This window comes from Molossus molossus, unplaced genomic scaffold (genome assembly GCF_014108415.1).
Source record: "Molossus molossus isolate mMolMol1 unplaced genomic scaffold, mMolMol1.p scaffold_m16_p_18, whole genome shotgun sequence".
In the NCBI taxonomy this organism is placed as follows: domain Eukaryota; kingdom Metazoa; phylum Chordata; class Mammalia; order Chiroptera; family Molossidae; genus Molossus; species Molossus molossus.
In genome coordinates, this window is record NW_023425353.1 from 60190403 (window position 1) to 60209119 (window position 18717).

An 18717-nucleotide genomic window follows, 5' to 3' on the forward strand; every position below is an offset into this window, starting at 1 on the left:
TAATCACATCTTCGAACTCTGAATGTCCTGGAAGGGACCGCTAGTTATAAACAAATCAAATATAAACTTCCATTCTGATATCATGGCCACCCTGGCTTTGTCAGCTCTTTCTAGAAACCGTTCTCTTTGACACACTGACCCTGACAGACACCACCCTGGGACTCACCATCGAAGCCTTTGAAGTTGTGCCGGGTCCCATACGTGAAGGCTCTCATGGTGTTATCAGTGCACTCCTTTACCAAGCCCACTGCTTCCGCCCCCAGTAACAATCTGATATTGGAGGCACCAACGAGATACAAGTTCTGATTTTCCACTGTTTCTTTCTCATACTTATTTAACAACGGTCTAAACAACAGCTGGGCACCTTCGAAAACAAAAGGTAAGCACAATCTTAGAGACAAACATTTATGTTTCAAACATGAAAACCTTCTCAATAAATATTATGTTTCTAATTTGGTAGAAAAAAAATAAATTATATTAACAATGTAAATCCCTCTTCCAAATAAATAAAAACTGTAAGTTGGGAATGGCAGGTTCTTTATAGCTTTTTGAAATAAAAGTCAAAACGGGAAAGTGCAATAAGTAGCTTGCCAGTTACTCAAATTAGAAGTAGATATGAGACAAGAATTCAATATTTATTAGCTCTAGGTACAAATTTGCACTAACTATACAGGATAAGGATATAGGTTCTAATATATATATAAAAAAAAAAAACAGGCCAAAATTTAAGAAAATTAATTTGAAATAAAATATCCCAGAAAAAATGCACAAATGTAACACAATTACATTGGACTGTAACAGATTGTGTGAATGTTAAATACTAAAGAGCAATGTAATTTTCAGTTATTTTTCCCATAAATGTCTACATTCAGTTAGGCTTAATGATAGTTTTCTTAAACAGGTTTCCAAACGTTAAGAGTAAATGTTAAGATTTGATCTTGTAGATGTAATTATTACTTAAACAATTATGGTAAAAATAATTTTTCCTCATTTTTTTTCTACCTACATCAAACTTTTTAAGGTACTTCTTTACTATTTACCATCTAGAGAGGATTAACAGGAATTACGAAAATACTAATCAGATGGTAACAGGATAATGAGCAGAATTTATGTTTCACCTACCAAATGGATTAATATATTGATTAATGTATTATTTAGGTAATTTATAACAGATGAATCAAAGACTTTAATAAAAAATCAGTAAGAGATACATTCAATTTATAGAAAATATAAATGGCTCATGAATATAAAATCCTTAACCTCATCATGTTTGAATAAATGCAAAAATGACACCAATATGCTATTTTGCCCTTTTCACACTGCAAAGATCAAAAGTTTAATAGCACAAACAAGATATAGGTTGGTGAGTATAGCAGCCACAGAAATGCCCCACTCCGCCCGGCTCTCCCTCCCAGAGAAGCTGCCCAGGAGCAGGGTTGACTGACAGCCTCCTGCTGCCCTCTTTGGAGGAAGCACCTCACACTTAGATGCTCCCCGGTTGCACCCAGCCATTGGTGAGCATGCAGGCAGGGACACTGGAATGAAGCAATCCCAGTGAAGGACAAGGTTGGGCCTGGCTGACACTTTCTCAGAACTGGTTTGTAGTCTGGGGCTCTTCCGGTTCAAGCCCCCTTCCTTCCCTCTCACCTTTCTCAAGTGTGAGACCAGCACCAAAGGCTGAAGGCTCTCTACGCCTAGTCCTGCTCCCTCCCCACTTTTTCAATCACTGTTTCTCTCAATAAACCTCTTGTGTATTAAATCCCATGTTATGGTCTCTTGCTTGGAAGACCTAAGCTGACATGAAGGGTATGTGGGGACAGGCACTCTTGGACACTTGCAGGAGAGCATACCTCCATAGAGAACCATTTGGCAATATCTGTTTTTGAGAATGGGCAGTCCTCATTTCCCTCTCCCCAATTTACTTCCCCAGGGAGGGCAAACTGTTCAGGTGATCCCTATTATTTGTTCATGTCACCAAACAACATGCTTATAGAGCTATTTTTTTAAAAAAAAGATGTATTCATTGATTTTTTTTTAGAGAGAGAGGGGGGAAGGGAGAGATAGAAATATGAGAAACAGGATCGGCTGCCTCCTGCACGCCCCCTACTGGGGATCTGGCCAGCAACCTGGGCATGTGCCCTGACCTGGAATCAAACCATGACCTTTCAGTCCATGGGATGATGCTCAATCCACTGAGCCACACTGGCCGGGCTAGAGCTATTTATTCTTGTTTTAGGCCTTGGCAGCCAAGGATTTAGCTCTCTTTTCTCCCCCTTCCCCACCCACCTTCACCTTTTCCACCCACCACTCCCATCACTCCATTCTCACGATACAATTACATCATCCTTTTCATCTCATCAGTAGTATTTTCATTATTACAGTTTTCCTTATTATGGTTTTCCTTTCCTACAACTTTCCATTTCCCTCAAAATTAACTGTCTTGTTTTATCATTTGCTTAGTTTAGTGCCAATAATTCATCCCCCAAAGGCTCTGCCAATTGTGTCTCCCCCTACACACTGATGTGATACCTTATCAACACCGTCTTCTTAGAGGCTCTCTTCACTCCACCCTCACACCTTTGTTGGCAGCTGGGTGGGTTCAGAATTCTAGATTGCAACCATTTTCCTTCAGAAATTAAATTACGCCACTTCCTTCTAGCTTCTAAAGTTTCTGTTAAGAAGTCTGATCCTTTATATCAGACCTATTTTCTTTTTTCTGGAAGTTTGTAGTATCTTCTTCGTCCCCTGGGTTCCAAAACTTTCCAAGGATACGCCGTTTTCATCCACAGCGCTGGGCACTGGGTGAGCCCTTCAGTGTGGCACAGCATGGCATCAGCCTTGAGCTTTTCTTTGATAATTTCTTCCTCTCCTTTGCCTGTTCCCTTTCTAGATCTTCTTTTATTCAGATGTGTACCTCCTGGACGAGTCCTCTCATTTCCTTATATTTTTCTCGTGTTTTTTCTAATTCTTTACCTTTTTGGGCTACTTTCTGGGATGTTTTGTCAAAACTATCTTCTAACTCCTCTACTGAGTTTTTTTATTTTGTTTATTTATTTATTTAGCTTTCTTATTTTCAGTTGTAAGAGCTGCTTTTTTTCCCTAAATGATTATTTTATAATAACCTACTCTTGATTTTTAGATGATCTAGCTTCTCATGCTCTGAGAATTGAGATTTAAATTCTTTTGGTTTTCTTCTTCTACATAGTTTGCTGGGATTTTTCTGCTTAGTTTTACCTTTCTCTTTCATGCAGAGATTTTCCTCAGGCGACTGGTGACCTGTGGTATGCTCGGATTTAAGGAAGGGGTGCTAAGAGGCTAAGCAAGTTCTGAAGGTGTAGACGGAGCTCATCAAAGATGGCTTCTGATGCAAGGCAGTCTGGCCAGGTCATTTTTCACAGGCAAATGCTCCTTCAGTTATTATGTTTTGAGTTGAACAGATTCACCGAAGACAGATTATTCAATCTTTCCTAGATGGTTTGAATCTAGCTGCTAACATTTTGGAAATTAAATTAGGTAAAAGATTCATGGGGTGGAGGAGAGGGGTAGCAATATTCAGTTGCTACCCTATTTGCAGTTATAGAATCTCTGTTTTCAACTTTGCACTGAGCTCCCTGCCAAAAATCCATGCCTCTGACCCCCTCCAGAGAAGAGTAAGCAGAGTCTTCTCCTGGGTGGTACAATATGGAAGGGGTAGATCTCGGCCCATTCTTTTCCCCCTCTTGATCCACTTTTATTTCCAACTCCACAGGCCCTTGGTGTTCCTGCTAAAGCTACACAATGAGCAGAGAGAGACTGGGAACACCCTGGAGCTTCGCACTCTGAGATGCTCCAGATGCTCTCACGTCGCAGGGCTCTTAGAGAAGTGACTCCAGTCCAGTGACACGCGGCCGATTTCAGCAAGCGGGTGCTCTTGTTTTCAAGTTTATTTTTGGTTCAATTATGTGAAAAAAACAAAGTTAAAATTCAACTTTGATTGAAAATTTTATATTTTAAAAAGCAGTTTCCGTTTATGGTCAAAAGTATTTACTTCTGTCCAGTGTCTGGAGATTTGGTGAAGTTTTAGGTGTCGCTTGGTGTAGTTTTAGGAAGGGTCTGCTCATGTAAAATGGCCTCACCCTGACCTATACCCTTTCTCCTTGTCCTTCAGGAGAGAGCTAAACTTTGGCTTCCTCTATAAAGTCATCCCTCACCACCCTGAAAAGCATCACCACGTATCACCTCTTCCCTCTCTTTACTATTATAGCAAGTATAAACTGGATTCGGTCCTAAGTATCACGAACTGCGTTGCAACAGCTCTTTCATTAGCTTTTATCTTCTGTTACATCAATTTGCAAGCATTCAGTCTCCTCACCCTGACAGTAACATCCTTGCAGGCACAGGCTGTATTTATATCTCCATAACTGACACACAAAGAACACTCAGTAAATACTTGTGGATTTGTTTAGCAAATATTTATTAAGCACCTGTAAGGCACCGAGCACCGTGCTAGGCACGGCGTTTACAGCTGCGAACAAAATCACTCCTGTTGCTTACAGACTAACGGAGACTTACAGTCTAATGCTGATTTAAGACCTCCTTTCAAGTCCTGGATAAATAATAAAGACCAAAGAAACAGACATTAATTTTAGAAATATGATGACAAAAATTGTAAAACACACTTGAAAACAGATTTTTAGTCACTGAGCATGGCTAAGTCTGAGTAGTTTTTATTTCACTCACCTCCATCTTTCTTTTTGGTGATAATTCTGTTTTTCAGCCATTCCTTGGTCTCCTCTTTGACATCCTGAGCGAGTTCTATGACGACTAAAGGCGTGAAGCAACTCTCAGACGTATCCAGAGCTGATAAGGTCACTTTCATCTTTGACAAACTTGCTGAAAATTAAAATAAAATAAAGAGCAAACATGGGTTATCATGGAAAAGAGAAAAATGTATAAACTGTATTTGTATTTTCCCTTAGTTACACCTAATTCTGGCTTCCAAGACAAAGCAAAATTTCTCACGATCCAGATGGGTTATATGACAGGCTTAACCGATGGTTCAAGCACACTCCGCAAAGACGAGAACACCGTCCATTTCCGTGAGCAGCTCAGAATACTGCAGGGAAGATATTCAGGTAAGAAAAGGTAACAGTATAAAATGTGCTCTCACACAAGAGGAGTTAGAAAATATTTACAAAGAATGTGCCGCCTGAACAGGAGTTTGCCACACAGACAACGAATAGCATTCTACGTAAACAGTATAACCCTACACAATAATAATGAAAAATAACCAACAGACTCAGAAGTACAAGTGATTAGGTTCGGCTGGAGCATTGTCTATATGAGGGGAGGAATGAAGATGGGAATGAGCTGGTAACTGACTAGGGCCCCTGATCACAAAAGAAGTGGGCTTTGTCCAATAAACACTGGGAGTCACTAATTCATTACGAGCAGGGAACTGACAGAGTCCAATTTCATGTTTCAGTATCCAGCTGATCTCCCAGCATCAGCTTTCTTTCCCACTTCCCCTGCCTTGCTCAAGGATATCACCTTTATCTCTGTTACCAAGCTTGAAAAATGAGAGTCAACTTGGAGACCCACTAATGACATCAGTCACTAAGGCCTAATGGCCTCTCTGTAAAATATTTCTCACATGAATCTCTCTGACCCAGTGATTCTCAGGGCGATTTTCAGACTTCAGACTTATTTATTGTAATTTTGTACTTGGTGTAAGTTTTAATGTCTCCAAAGGACAAGTACAAATCAATTCTTGAGCCCTGGCTGGTTTGGCTCTGCGGTTAGAGCGTCGGCCTGCAGTCCAGAGAGAGCCGGGTTTGGTTCCCACTAAGGGCATGGACCTCGGTTGCAGTTTGTCCCCGGCCCTGGTTGGGTCGTGTGGGTGGCAGCCACTCGATGTGTCCCTTTCACATTGATGTTTCTCTCTCTCTCTCTCCCTCCCACTCTATCTGAACAAAAAATGGAAAAAAAATGTCCTTGAGTGAGGATAAAAAAACAAAACAAAAAACAAATCAATTCTTGGGAACAATCACAAAAAGGAGTGACCAATACCATAGAATGTCTTTCCTTTCTTCGGGGGAAATCTTGCAGGAAGCTGACCAAAGAGACCTAGGTAGTCTGGCTTGGACTTACAAACATTTGTGTTTCTCTAACAGAGCATAAGTTTTGTTTGGGACAACACAGGTATTATAAATCAATGTTGTTTTCAAATTATACTACAAGTATATCAGGAATACTATTAGAGCTATGGAACTCAGAACACTTGATGTGTAAAAGTTTTGGATCAAGCAAAGGGAGAAGCTGTGCTACACGGGGAAATAACATATAAAATCAACGAAGCAAGAATCAGGACGGTGTAAGAGAAGAACGCAACCATTTAAGAGTAATGAATGCTGTAGTTCACATCTGACCCAATGGCCAGCAGGAGTCACTGTAGGTTTCTGAGCAGAGGACTGGCTAGGTGTCAGAGGGACATGATTCCCAATGGGTAAATTTAGGGAACAAGAACATGGGTGGTCTTCATGGTATTCTTTCAACTCCCCTGAACTTCTGGAATTTTTCATTTAAAAAAAGTTGGGAAAAAATGTTTATCTCCCAGTAGACTATGAGATGAGCATTGTCACCTTTTAAATGAAAATATCAAACACAACCAATATTAATCACATGCTTACTGAGAGCTAAGCTGTGCTGGAGCCTGAAGTTAGGTCTACATCTTACTTCTGATGAGCTTCCAGTCTAATAGCAGAAACATGCGTGCATCAAGTCATTCTAACACATGGGCTCAGTACTTAGCAATCACCCGAGGTGGAGGGGCAGCCTGAGGAGGGCACTAACTTTCTGGGGAGGGAAGAAGAGAATCAGATAGCCTTCAACTTCGAAAAATAAATGGATGGCTCCAGGGTTTCTAACCCGGGGCATGGAAAGAATAACTGTGTGTGATCAAATAACAAAGATGAAAAGACTAGTTATATGAAGGGAATAATAAATTGTTCAGCAGCGTACATATGGATGGCATCAAAGGTCAAAGTTTTTCACCAAGTATGCGTTGGCATGTAATAAAAGGCTCACCTTATAATTACCAGGTCATAAAACAAACTTTCTGAGACACTAAAAGCAGGTTTCAATTATAAACATATATATGAGCACTGTTTAGAAATGCATAATAAATTTTTGCTCATTGATTTATTCTCATTTGAGATAATCTGCCTTTCATTCCTCAAGGTATATTTTTTCCATTAAAGCATTTTAATTGTGACTAATGTTCATTCAAATTCCAGACCAAAGAGACAGACAGAGAGAGATCTGATCCATAAGTGCAAGATAGACTTATGAGAATATATATTAAACTGGAAATGCAGCATTTGGCAAATAAATTGAGAATTTAGTCATTAGTTTCTTTCTACAATGTATATATACATATATACATACATATAATATATAAATAACATATACTAAACATACTGATTCAAAAGAATATAATTTGAAAGAATATATGCACCCCTATGTTCGCTGCAGAGGCACAACCTCAACATTTCCAACATATTACAGACAAAAGTGTCACAATATCTGATATACAAAGAGCTCTTACAAATTCAACAACAACAAAAATACGAAAAACGCAAATCACAAGTCACAAAAGAAAAAAACACAAGAGGCCAACACACATTTGAAAAGATTTACTAACTAGTAAAAGAAATGCAGCCCTGCCAGTGTGGCTCAGTGGTTGAGCATGGACCCATGCACCAAGAGGTCGCCAGTTGATGCCCAGGCTGTGGCCTCAATCCCCAGTGGGGGGAATGCAGGAGGCGGCCAATCCATGTTCTGTCTCATCCATGTTTCTCTCTCCCTCTCCCTTCCTCCCTAAAATCAATAAAAGAAAAAAAGTAAATCTTTTTTTTTAATGCAAAAGTAACGAGATACTTTTCCCCTTTTCAGATCTGCTTAAGTTGAAAGATGGAGAGAAACTAGTTCTGGCACAGGTGCAGAAAATCATGCATTTCATAGACTGATGACCGAGGTCATCTGTGCCATCCACTGGGCTTGTAGGAAGAGGACCCCAATTCCATGCACATTTCTCACGTGTCCCAGGCACTGCTCCTGACTTACCATCTATTATTTAAGCTGTATGTTGTGTCCCAGTCAGAAGCCTGGAAACCCAATCACCCCGTTGTGAGAGAGAGCACCACCCCCAAACTCGCTCGGGCCACACCCATTCTGACATTCCCGAACCCTCCCTGCTCCCCAGACTGGCAGGGAAACGTAAATCGTGGGCCTCTGTGAGCCGGCTCTTCCCCAGTCGCCCTTCACTGTGCTTCGCCGACTCCTCCACCCCACTCACGACCACCTTCGCCGAAGTTCTGAGCCTCCCTCCCGCGATCACCCCCGTCCTGAATCCACCCGCCAGATTTCGGCCTCACCACCTTTCCTCCACCCTATTCCTCAACCCTCCACCCCCAGACTCATACCCCTCCCCAAACCTGGGCGGCCCTTCGCTCCCATCAGCGACCGCCACTCCCCACTACACCTGCACTCCTCCCTCTCCCCACCTGGACACCCCAACCTACTTCCCCATTCCCGGGGTTGCCGGCGCGGGGAGGTACCCCGGGAGGAAGGGCGGCGGCTAGGAGGAGTCCCTGGGGGCGTCTCACCGCCTCCCGGCATCCCGGGCTCGGCAACCCGCTCGGATGGGGGTTCTTCCCCGCGGAGAGCGAAAGGGTCCGAGGGCCCCTCCCCCACTCACCGGCCGCGGCGGCGCTTCACGTCTTCGGGGGCGGGCCGAGAGCCGGCGAGACCCGGAGGCCGGGCGAGCGGAGGGACAGCGGGGCGGGCGTGGCGGGGCCCGGACGCGACTACGCCAGGCGGGGGCGGGGCCATGGCGGGAGGGGCGGGGCCTAGCGCCGTGCCGCACCGAGCCGGGGTGGGGCCTAGCGGGTGCCGCTCCAGGCGACGACTGGGCGGGCTCCGGAGAGACGAGAGACCAGCCTGGTTGGCCTGCCGTGCGGCGTGGCAGCGGGCCGGGAAAGGGAGAGGCGTGCCTTCTGGGCTGTCACCCCGAGTGGGGGCGGGCCTACGGCGGGGCGGGCGCGGCCTCGTGGCGCGGTCACTCGAGGGGGCGGGACCACGGGGGGGGCGGGGCCTCGCCAAGCTGTCGCACTCAGACCGGCTAGGACCCAGCAGAGCCGCCGGGAAAGGAATATTCCCCTTCACATTTTCCTCTTTTCCATCTCTTAAGGTCCAGAATCCAAGTAGCTTGTCACTTTCAAATATAAAAACGAGTATCATTGAAGTTGTAACTCGGTTTCAGGTAGTGAAACCCCAAATCCACATTATTGTTGAACCTCACATCCTATAAAGCCAAATTCCTTACAGGACTACAGGATCTCCCAGCTCCGTCGTCCCTTGAGTCCCAGAAAACCTCTTTTACACTCCCCTTTTCTCCACTCCAGCCACATTGGTCTCCCTGCTCTTCCTAGAACTCACCTGCCACCCTGCCACCTCGGGTCTTCGCCCTGGCTAGACCCTAGGCCTAAAAAGCTCTTTGTTAATTGTGGAGATGGTTTTCTTCCTTCCCTTCCTCAAGGGAATCGAATCCCACCTTATTGAGGTCCTGTCTGCCTATCCTATTTAATACCTGCTCCCCTCCCACCCTACCATCTACCTTACCTGCATTCCTATGCCTTATCTCCACCGCACCCATCACCTTCTAACGTTCTATATTATTATGTTTATGGTCAATCTCCCCTAGAATGTAAGATTCATAAGGGCAGGGATTTCTGACAGTTTTGTCCACTGATATATCCCCAGTGCCTAGAAGAGCGTTAGAGCCGCAGTAGTCAAGCAATAGCTCTTTGTGGAATGAAAGGAAAACAATGAATGAGCCTTTTCTCACTTCTTACATCCATCTCAGCCCAGAGGGATGCCTCACAGTGCTGTAATGCGGGAGAAGCCAGGTCTACTCTTCCATGTCCCCACTCATTCTCTGGGTCTTCCAGGTTCAAGACTCAGGAGGGAGAGACCCCAGGGGGGAAGGAACAGAGCTACTTCTTGTTCTTTCTAGACACCTGATAATCTATTGTGGCAGCTCTCAACCTTACTGACCAGTGTTCCTGTGGCTATCTTTTAATAAGTCCTGAATGGGTATGTCCAGAAGTTCTCTCTCTTCTTAAAATTGAGACAAATTGTTTGTGAGTGTCAATAGGTTTAGACATTAATTACTTATTAGGCTTTTGTTGTTGTTGTTGTTTTTGAATGAACATGAAGAGTTTATTCAGTGCATGTTTGGGTATATAACAACAAATACTAAACAACTTTTTTTAACGTTTTTGTGCACAGGACAGAAAACTGCCTGTACATGCTATGTCCACTTTTGGAACACAGATTTGAGCAATTAACTAATGCACAAAATCTTACATATCATGTGACTCTATGCCAAGATTCCAACTTTCTTTCATGCAACAGATATGAAGATCTAAATGGAAACCTAGCCAAGTCTTAAACACTTTTCCAGAAGCAAGTATATGTTGTTTAGGGGTAACCAGTCTTATATTTCTTTGTACACAATATTCATGTGCCAAATACAATGACAAGAGGACTCACACACATACAGATGAGACATTGATTTTAACAACACAAAAGACAACAACACAAGTCTACAATTCCCATCTTTACGTGAGAAGCCACTATACTATTATTGAGGCTGTTGTTTGTTTTTTTCCTCACCCGAGGACATTTTTCCATTTTTTGTTCAGGTGGGGGGGGGAGAGAGAGGAACAGAGAGAGAGAGAGAAACATCGATGTGAAAGGGACACATCGAGTGGCTGCCACCCGCACAACCGACCAGGGCCGGGGACAAACTGCAACCGAGGTACATGCCCTTAGCGGGAACCGAACCCGGGTCTCTCAGGACCGCCGGCCGACGCTCTAACCGCTGAGCCAAACCGGCCAGGGCGAGGCTGTTGTTTTTTAATTGCAGTCTTCCTATCTTCTCATTGCTTGAACTTATGGCCATCCCTCCATATAACTTCATCTTCTGATACTTATATGATCAGGCTTGGAAAAAATAAAATTTGAATGGAAATATAAAAAATACCTTTCAAACACAAAAAAAATCTCATGTCATCTCCACAATTAACAAGTGAAAACTTTGTAATAAGTATGATAAATTGGTTGTTGCATAACACAAATGGCTGACCTGAGTTAATGGCATGGATTCCTATATCAGTTACCTATTGCTGCATGAGAAACCATTATACAGAATTGAGATTCCCTTCTCTTCCTCACTCCTTTGGTGGATTTCCTTAATACTCTCTGGCTCCGAGGACCTTCTTTTTCCAGTTCTAATGGCCAGAGAGAGGGCTCTCTTGGAGTTTCCTATGCTCGCTATCTGTTGTGCAACTCTGTGCAAGTGGGCCTGTGTTGGGGGAATGTTGAGGTTTTGAAGAGAGAGGAAAAAAATAACACGGATTCTCCCCATACTCTTTGCATAGCAAGGGTTCCTTTTCTCGTTTCCTCTGTCCAGAGGGACAAGTTTTCTTTCAGGGTCTTATTATGCATGTCACTGTACTACAGCAGTGCAACTCTATGACTGGAACTGGCCTCGGGACAGCGGAGGGAGGAAGAAAAAATAACGAGTTTCCACCACCTGCTCCAGCTTGCAGCAGCCTTTTCTCCTATTTTGTCTAGAGGTTTTGGTAGTAACCAGTGGGGGACACAGGCTGCACTGGACTTACTCCATTTGGGTCAGTACTGGAATTTGTCAATCTGATAAATGAAAAAAAAAAAAAAGTTTAACTTGCATGTCTGTTATTACAAGTGATAAAGAAACATTTGTATTTTGTTTTCTGTGAATTATCTATTTACTATATATTTCATCCAATTTTCTGCTAGATATTGAAACTCTCAATGTAATAAAAAAAATACAGTCATGTCTCAGTATCTTTGGGGGATTGGTTCCAGGACCCCTATGGATACCAAAATCTGTGGATTCTCAAGTCCCTTATATATACAATGGTGTAGTCTTTTTATGTAACCTATATTTGCATAAAGGCTACAACAGTGTAGGCCTCCATCACTTCATTTGTGTGGATTCAGTGTAGTACTCAGCACGTGGCAACTTCAAAATTTGCTTTTAGGAACTTTCTGGGATTTTATTACTATTTTAAAAAATATTTTCTGTCTGCCCTTGATTGAGTCTGTGATGTGAAACCCATGAACACAGAAGGCTGACTGTAGTCCTTTCCTTCGACATGAATGTCAAAACTTTTCTCAGTGTCATGTCTTTTGACTTCTTGTGTTACTTTACAAATTTTTTAAAATTGATTTTTAGAGGGAGAGGAAAGGAGAGAGAGAGAGAGAAAAATCGATGAGAGAGAACATCGATTGCATGCCCCCCGCTGGGGACTGGGGCCACAGCTGGGCATGTGCCCTGACAGGGAATTGAACCAGCGACCTCTTGGTGCATGGGTCACCACTCAACCACTGAGTCACAACGGCCAGACACCCTGACAGTTCTTAAATCTCTCATTCCCATCATAACTAGTGGCTTCAGCCAAGGGTTCATTGCAGGTGACTGCAGGTGACCATTTATGTAACTTTTTTTCACCACCTTGCTGCAAGAAAACCACAGCCTTCTTTTCCAGTGGGAGGGCCAGGAGCCACAGGACGATGATTTACTAACTTCCACTGACCTTATTCAAGTGAGGGCATCTAACTGGAGAGTTGATGTTACTTTTAGGCTTCCAACCCCTAGAGCTAGCCCATCTTCATCTAAATCTTGCCCATTTCTTATCAAGTTTATTCCTAGATAGTTTACCTTTCTCATTATCAGTGTAAATTAGACCTTTCTTCCATTATTGCTTCTGTTTGCCTGTTATATGAACATGAATTTCTGCATATTAATTTTACATGCTGAATATATCTTTTACAGTTTATAGTGGTTTATTTCCTTAGGATTTCTAAGTTACATAAGTCACAAAATCTAAAAATAATTATAATTTCCCCTCCTTTCTAGTTGTGTTTCTTACATGAAGGAAATACTTCTGATGCTTACTCAGCAAGTAGGAAGGTTGATGTTGGGTTTGAAGTAAATATATTTTACATTAAGTAAGAATCCATGAATTCTTATTTTACATTGAAAGTTTTTTTACTTATCAAGGATGAATGCTGAATTTTGTTACATGCCTTGCCATCATCACCTATGGAGATATTCATGTGATTTTTTTTCTTAGTGATAGTATTTGTGTTAATAGGTTTCCTTATTTAGCTTTTATTCTAAAAGAAATGGAGAGCCATTGAGGTATTCCAAGCACACGAGTGACATTATCTAATTCTCACCTTAACGGATCACTCAGACTCCAATGTTGAGAATACACAGCAGAGGCAGAGGTTGGAGGTAGACCATGCAGTAACTGAGGGGAGAGATGGATTGGAACTGAGTGGAAAAGTGGTGAGAAGCAGATTCTAGAAGTATTTTGAGAGTAGAATTCAGTGATGGCATATTGGAGGTAACAAAGGAGAGAAAGACAGGAGTCAAGACCTACATAGCACTGTCATTAACTGAGCTAGGGAAGACTGTGGGAGGAGAAGGCTTGGAGGAAAGTCAGGAATTCTGTGTTGAACACACTGAGTTTAAAGTGCCTTTTGGAAATCTGAACTGGAATATAAGCCTGTGGCATTCAGGAGAGAGGTCATAGCTGAAAGTATGAATTTTCAAGTTATCAGCAGAGATGATATTTGAAACTGTGAGAATGGTTGGGCTCACCAGAGTTGCATCTGCAGTTAGAGAAAAGAGGACCAAGGACTGAGCCCTAGTCCTTTAGCGCCAATAGTAAGTGGTTGAGATAAGAGGACAACATAGCAAAGGGGCTTTGGAATGACCGACCAGTGAGATGGGAGGTAAATCAGGAGAGTAGGAAAGGGGGTTATCTCAGAAGCAAGTGAAGAACATGAATTAAGGAAGAATTGTGCCACAGTATGATGACAGATCAAGTAATGATAACTGAAAACAAATAAGCCCTGGCCGGTGTGGCTCAGTAGTTGGGCATCATCCCGTGCACCAAGGGATTGCAGGTTCAATTCCCTGTCTGGGCACATGCCCAGGTTGTGGGCTCAATCCTCAGTGGGGGTGTGTGCAGGAGGCAGTAGATCTATGTTTTACTCTCACATTGATAATTCTCTCTCTCCCTCTCTCTCTCCCACCTCTCTTTAAAGAGTCAATAAAAAATATTATTAAAAACAAACAAAACACCTATGAAATAATATGACAGCAGTAAGATGAACATGTTTGGACTATCAATTATTATAAACATGCCTAAATCACTTGCAAATAAGCAAAAGTGTTCAAATTGGATGAATTAAAACTCAGGCCAAATTCTATGTAAGTGACTACCTAAAACAAATTAACTCAAAAAGTTTTGAAATAAGTAAAAGGGCAAAGGCATACCAGGCAAATATAAACACAAATAAAGCAAAGACCATGATCTTAATAAAGTTGGATTCAGAGCAAAAGGCATTCATCAAGACAAAGGGGAGTTTAGAATGCTTATTTGAAGAATTAACAATGAAATAGCATCCTTATGAATATATATGCACAGTATGGTACTGGCATAAAACAGACACATAGATCAATGGCACAGAATAGAGAGCCCAGAAATAAATCCATACATATATGGATAATTAATTTATGACAAAGGAGCCAAGCACATACAATGGGGAAAGGACAGTCTCTTCAAAAGTTAATGACACTAACCCTAGCCGGTTTGGCTCAGCGGTTAGTGTCGGCCTGCCAACCAGAGAGTCCCAGGTTCAGTTCCCACCTAAGGGCACGTATCTCGGTTGCAGTTTGTCCCCGGCCCCGGTTGGGGTCGTGTGGGTGGCAACCACTCGATGCATCTCTCTCACATTGATGTTTCTCTCTCTCTCTTCCTCCCTCTCCCCGCCCCCCCCACCACCCGCTCTGTCTCAACATAAATGCAGGAATGTCCTCAGGTGAGGATTAAAAAAAAGTTAATGGCGCTGAAAAAACTGGACGACCACACACAAAAGAATGAAACTACACCACTATCTTACACCATACATAAAAATTAATTCAAAAGGGATTACAGCCCTGGCTGGTTTGGCTCAGCGGTTAGAGCGTCGGCCTGCGGTTCAGAGAGACCCGGGTTCGGTTCCCGCTAAGGGCACGTACCTCGGTTGCAGTTTGTCCCCGGCCTTGGTTGGTCGTGCGGGTGGCAGCCACTCGATGTGTCCCTTCACATCGATGTTTCTTTCTCTCTCTCTTCCTCTCTCTCCCTCCTGCTCTATCTGAACAAAAAATGGAAAAATGTCCTCGGGTAAGGATAAAAAAAAAAAAAAAAAGGGATTACAGACTTAAATGTAAGACCTGAAACTATAAAATTCCTAGACGAAAACATAGGTGTAAGGTCCTTAACATTGGTCTTAGTAATTTTTTTTTTTTTTGGATATGACTCCAAATGCAAAAGAAACAAAAGCAAAAATAAACAAATGAGACCACATCAAACTACAAAGCTTCTGCACAGTGAAGTAAACCATCAACAAAGTGAAAACGCGACATATTGAATATGACAAGATATTTACAAATCAATATCTAAAATGTATAAAGGACTCACAAAACTCAGCAATAATAAAAACAAACAGCCAGATTATAAAATAGGCAGAAGATCTGAATAGACATATTCCCAAAGAAGACCTACAAATAGCCAATAGGCACATGAAAAGATGTTCAACATCAATAATCATCAGGGAAATGCAAATCAAAACAACAATGAAATATCATCTTACACTGCCAGAATGGCTATTATCAAAGAGACAATGAACAGTATGTGTCGGCAAGGATGTGGAGGAAAGGGAACCCTCCTGCACACTGTTGGTGGAAATGTAAACTGATGCAGCCACTGTGGAAAACAGTATGGAGGTTCCTCAAAAAAATAAGACTAGAACTATAATATGACCTATCTATTTCACTTCTGGGTATTTATCTGAAGAATAAAAATTTTTTAAAAAATTCAAAAAGATATATGTATCCCTGTGTTCATTGAAGCATTGTTTACAATAGTCAAGATATGGAAACAACCTAAGTGTCCACTGATGAATGAATGGATAAAGAAGATGTGGTATACATATACACAATGGAATACTACTCGGCCATAAAAAGGAGGAAATCTTGCCACTCATGATAACATGCATGGACCTTGAGGATATTATGTTAAGTGAACTAAGTCAGACCAATCAAGACTAAGACAGTATGATTTCACTTACATGTGGAATCTAAAAAAAATTTTTTTTAATTAAAATAAACAAAACAAAAAACAAACCCAATCTCATAGATACAAAGAACAGATTAGTGGTTACCAGAGGGGAGGGGATACAGGGGAGACCAAAATGTGTGAAGTTGATCAATTATATTGTGATAAATGGTAACTAGACTTATAGTCATAATCACTATGTAGTGTATACAGATATCAAATTATAATGCTGTACATCTGAAATATATCATCTTGTTTACCTATTTTGCCACAATAAAAAAAAATTCATTTTTGATGCTTTTCATTTTATCTAGGAATAAAAAAACAAATTTATTTTCATATATTAAAAGACCTTTCTCATCCTCCTAAAAAGAAATATGTAAACTGTTTCCATCCTCCCTGTGTTGAATACAAACACCTATTTGCTAGAGTAGTTGAAATGTCATATAAGTATTTTGAATATTCTGGGGAAAGTGCTGTTTTATTTCTACTGTTTTTCTAGAAACCTATAACATAGAGTAATGACCATTTGACATCTGCCAAATAACCAAGGACACAATTTAGCTCCCAGTGTTATTTCAATTTCTTATCTTAGCAGGGAACAGGCTAAATGGCTAATGGGTCTTTCCTGTATCTTCTGTGCATCTAATACATTCCTGGAATAAAGCCATTGAAGTAATAGAATTTCTCTATGAAACTGCTCACCTGAGGAGAACTGCTCATCCTAAATATTAGATTTTGATTACGATGGGTATCTGCAACTATCAAAATCTGTATCATTAGTGTCAAGAAGTACAAAGGGTATGACATTTTACCATACTTGTGAGCTAATAAATTAATCTGTCACAGTTTCCTGGATGCCGAAAGAAGACAAGAGACTCCTGGGTCAGAGACACAGGACTCGATTACTCACCGCATCGCAGTTGGTGTGAGCGCCATGTTTGCGTCAGTTCCCCTTGGCCCCAAGTGCCAAGAGGACAATGTGGAGCAGCCCAGGTGAATTCTGTACATTCACTGGGTTTGCATGATAGCTAAGAATCTCTCAGTTTAGGTAACCCTGATTTTTTAAAGGTCCTGCTCAACCTGACCTCTGTGGCAGACATCATTCTGAACAGAAAACAAATCTGCCCTCTACTCCAGAGGGAGAAACTAGCTCTATCTTCAAGCCTATTTGCTATGAAAACATCATTCAATAGATAGTTTGGAACAAAGGATGTCAGTGTCTTTACTCAGTAGATGTGCTTACACACAAAGGCCCATGTAGAATTATCTCCCAACTATTAGGAGTAACCTTGCTATCAGCACAACTCATGAGTCTTGACAACAGAAGTATAGTCTACAGCCTGCACAGGTAGCAGACCTTCAAAGATACACAGATACTGTAAGAGGACACAAGATGACTAGATTTCCTTTTTGCATGTTTTCTCATTTTTAAAAAAAAGTTAACTAGATAACACAGGCACTTAGTACAAAAGTGAAAGCTACATGAGAGCAGGCAGTGAAAAGTAGGTCTCTCCCAAACTACACAGTGGTTCCCCCCAGAAGAAAACAGAATTTCCTGGAGATTTTATATCTATCTATCTATCTATCTATCTATCTATCTATCTATCTATCCGTCTGTCCGTCCGTTCGTCCATCCATCCATCCTTACACACACACACACACACACACACACACACACACACGAACAGGTCAGGGGTGTATGTATACACTCATCTTTCCTCTTCCTGAAATTCTCATCTACTCCACACCCCCACCCAGCAGAAACAATCAAGTGAAAACAGATGAAAAATCTAAAACCAAAACCACTTCAGTTTCATCCAGTGACTTTCAAAATCCCTGCATTTCTTTATTCGCTGGAATAAAGGACTAACTCCCTGGTAACTGCGCACTGGGCTCACACATGTTTAGGGGAGCAAGGCTTCTATACATATAATTATAAGACAATAATTAGAGCAGGAAAAATCAATGTACTATCAGAGGCCAGAGAAGAGATAAATTACTTGGAGCTAGAGGGACTGCCGGGAGGATTGATGGCAGATGTGACAACAGCGCTACTGCCTTGGAGGAAAGGAGGGGATGTGGTCCTGTGACCGTGTGTGAGATTAGTGGGGTGTGGGGGTGGAGTAGATAGGCATTCAGAAAGAAGAAAGACAGGAATGAGCAAGTACAGAGGCAGGAAAACAAAGCATGCATCAGGGAAAGAAGGAGCAGAAAGGTCACGAGAATAGAGAGAAGGAGGAAGCATTCATGGCAAGGGTCAAAGAACCCGATGTTTTAAATCACCTGAGCACAGCAAGCCCGGGGGGCAGATTACTCAGTCAGCTTTCCCACACATACCGAGCGCTGCCATCCATACCTTTCTGGGCCTGTATGGTGCATTCCCAGAACCAATGCCTAAGCCATAGACCCTAATGCCACACATCTGATATAAGGAGCCGGTCTGTGATGGAAATAT

At 42.0% G+C, this 18717-nt stretch overlaps 1 protein-coding gene across 7 annotated transcripts in view; it reads right to left on the bottom strand.

Moving 5' to 3' along the window:
- Positions 1-18717, bottom strand: part of ANO10 (anoctamin 10) — a 165263-nt gene that overhangs the window by 117567 nt on the left and 28979 nt on the right. For 2 of the 7 annotated variants that reach the window (XM_036266159.1, XM_036266160.1), the window contains exons 2-3: positions 4720-4872; positions 167-364 (exon numbers count right to left, since the gene is read on the bottom strand). In XM_036266159.1, coding sequence (XP_036122052.1) covers positions 167-364; positions 4720-4858 — 337 coding nt within the window. In that variant the 5' untranslated portion in view covers positions 4859-4872. Of the gene's footprint in view, positions 1-166; positions 365-4719; positions 4873-5001; positions 5066-8561; positions 8669-8737; positions 8803-18717 lie in introns of those variants that run through there. The other 5 variants (XM_036266156.1, XM_036266155.1, XM_036266153.1 and 2 more) reach the window with 5 other exon arrangements.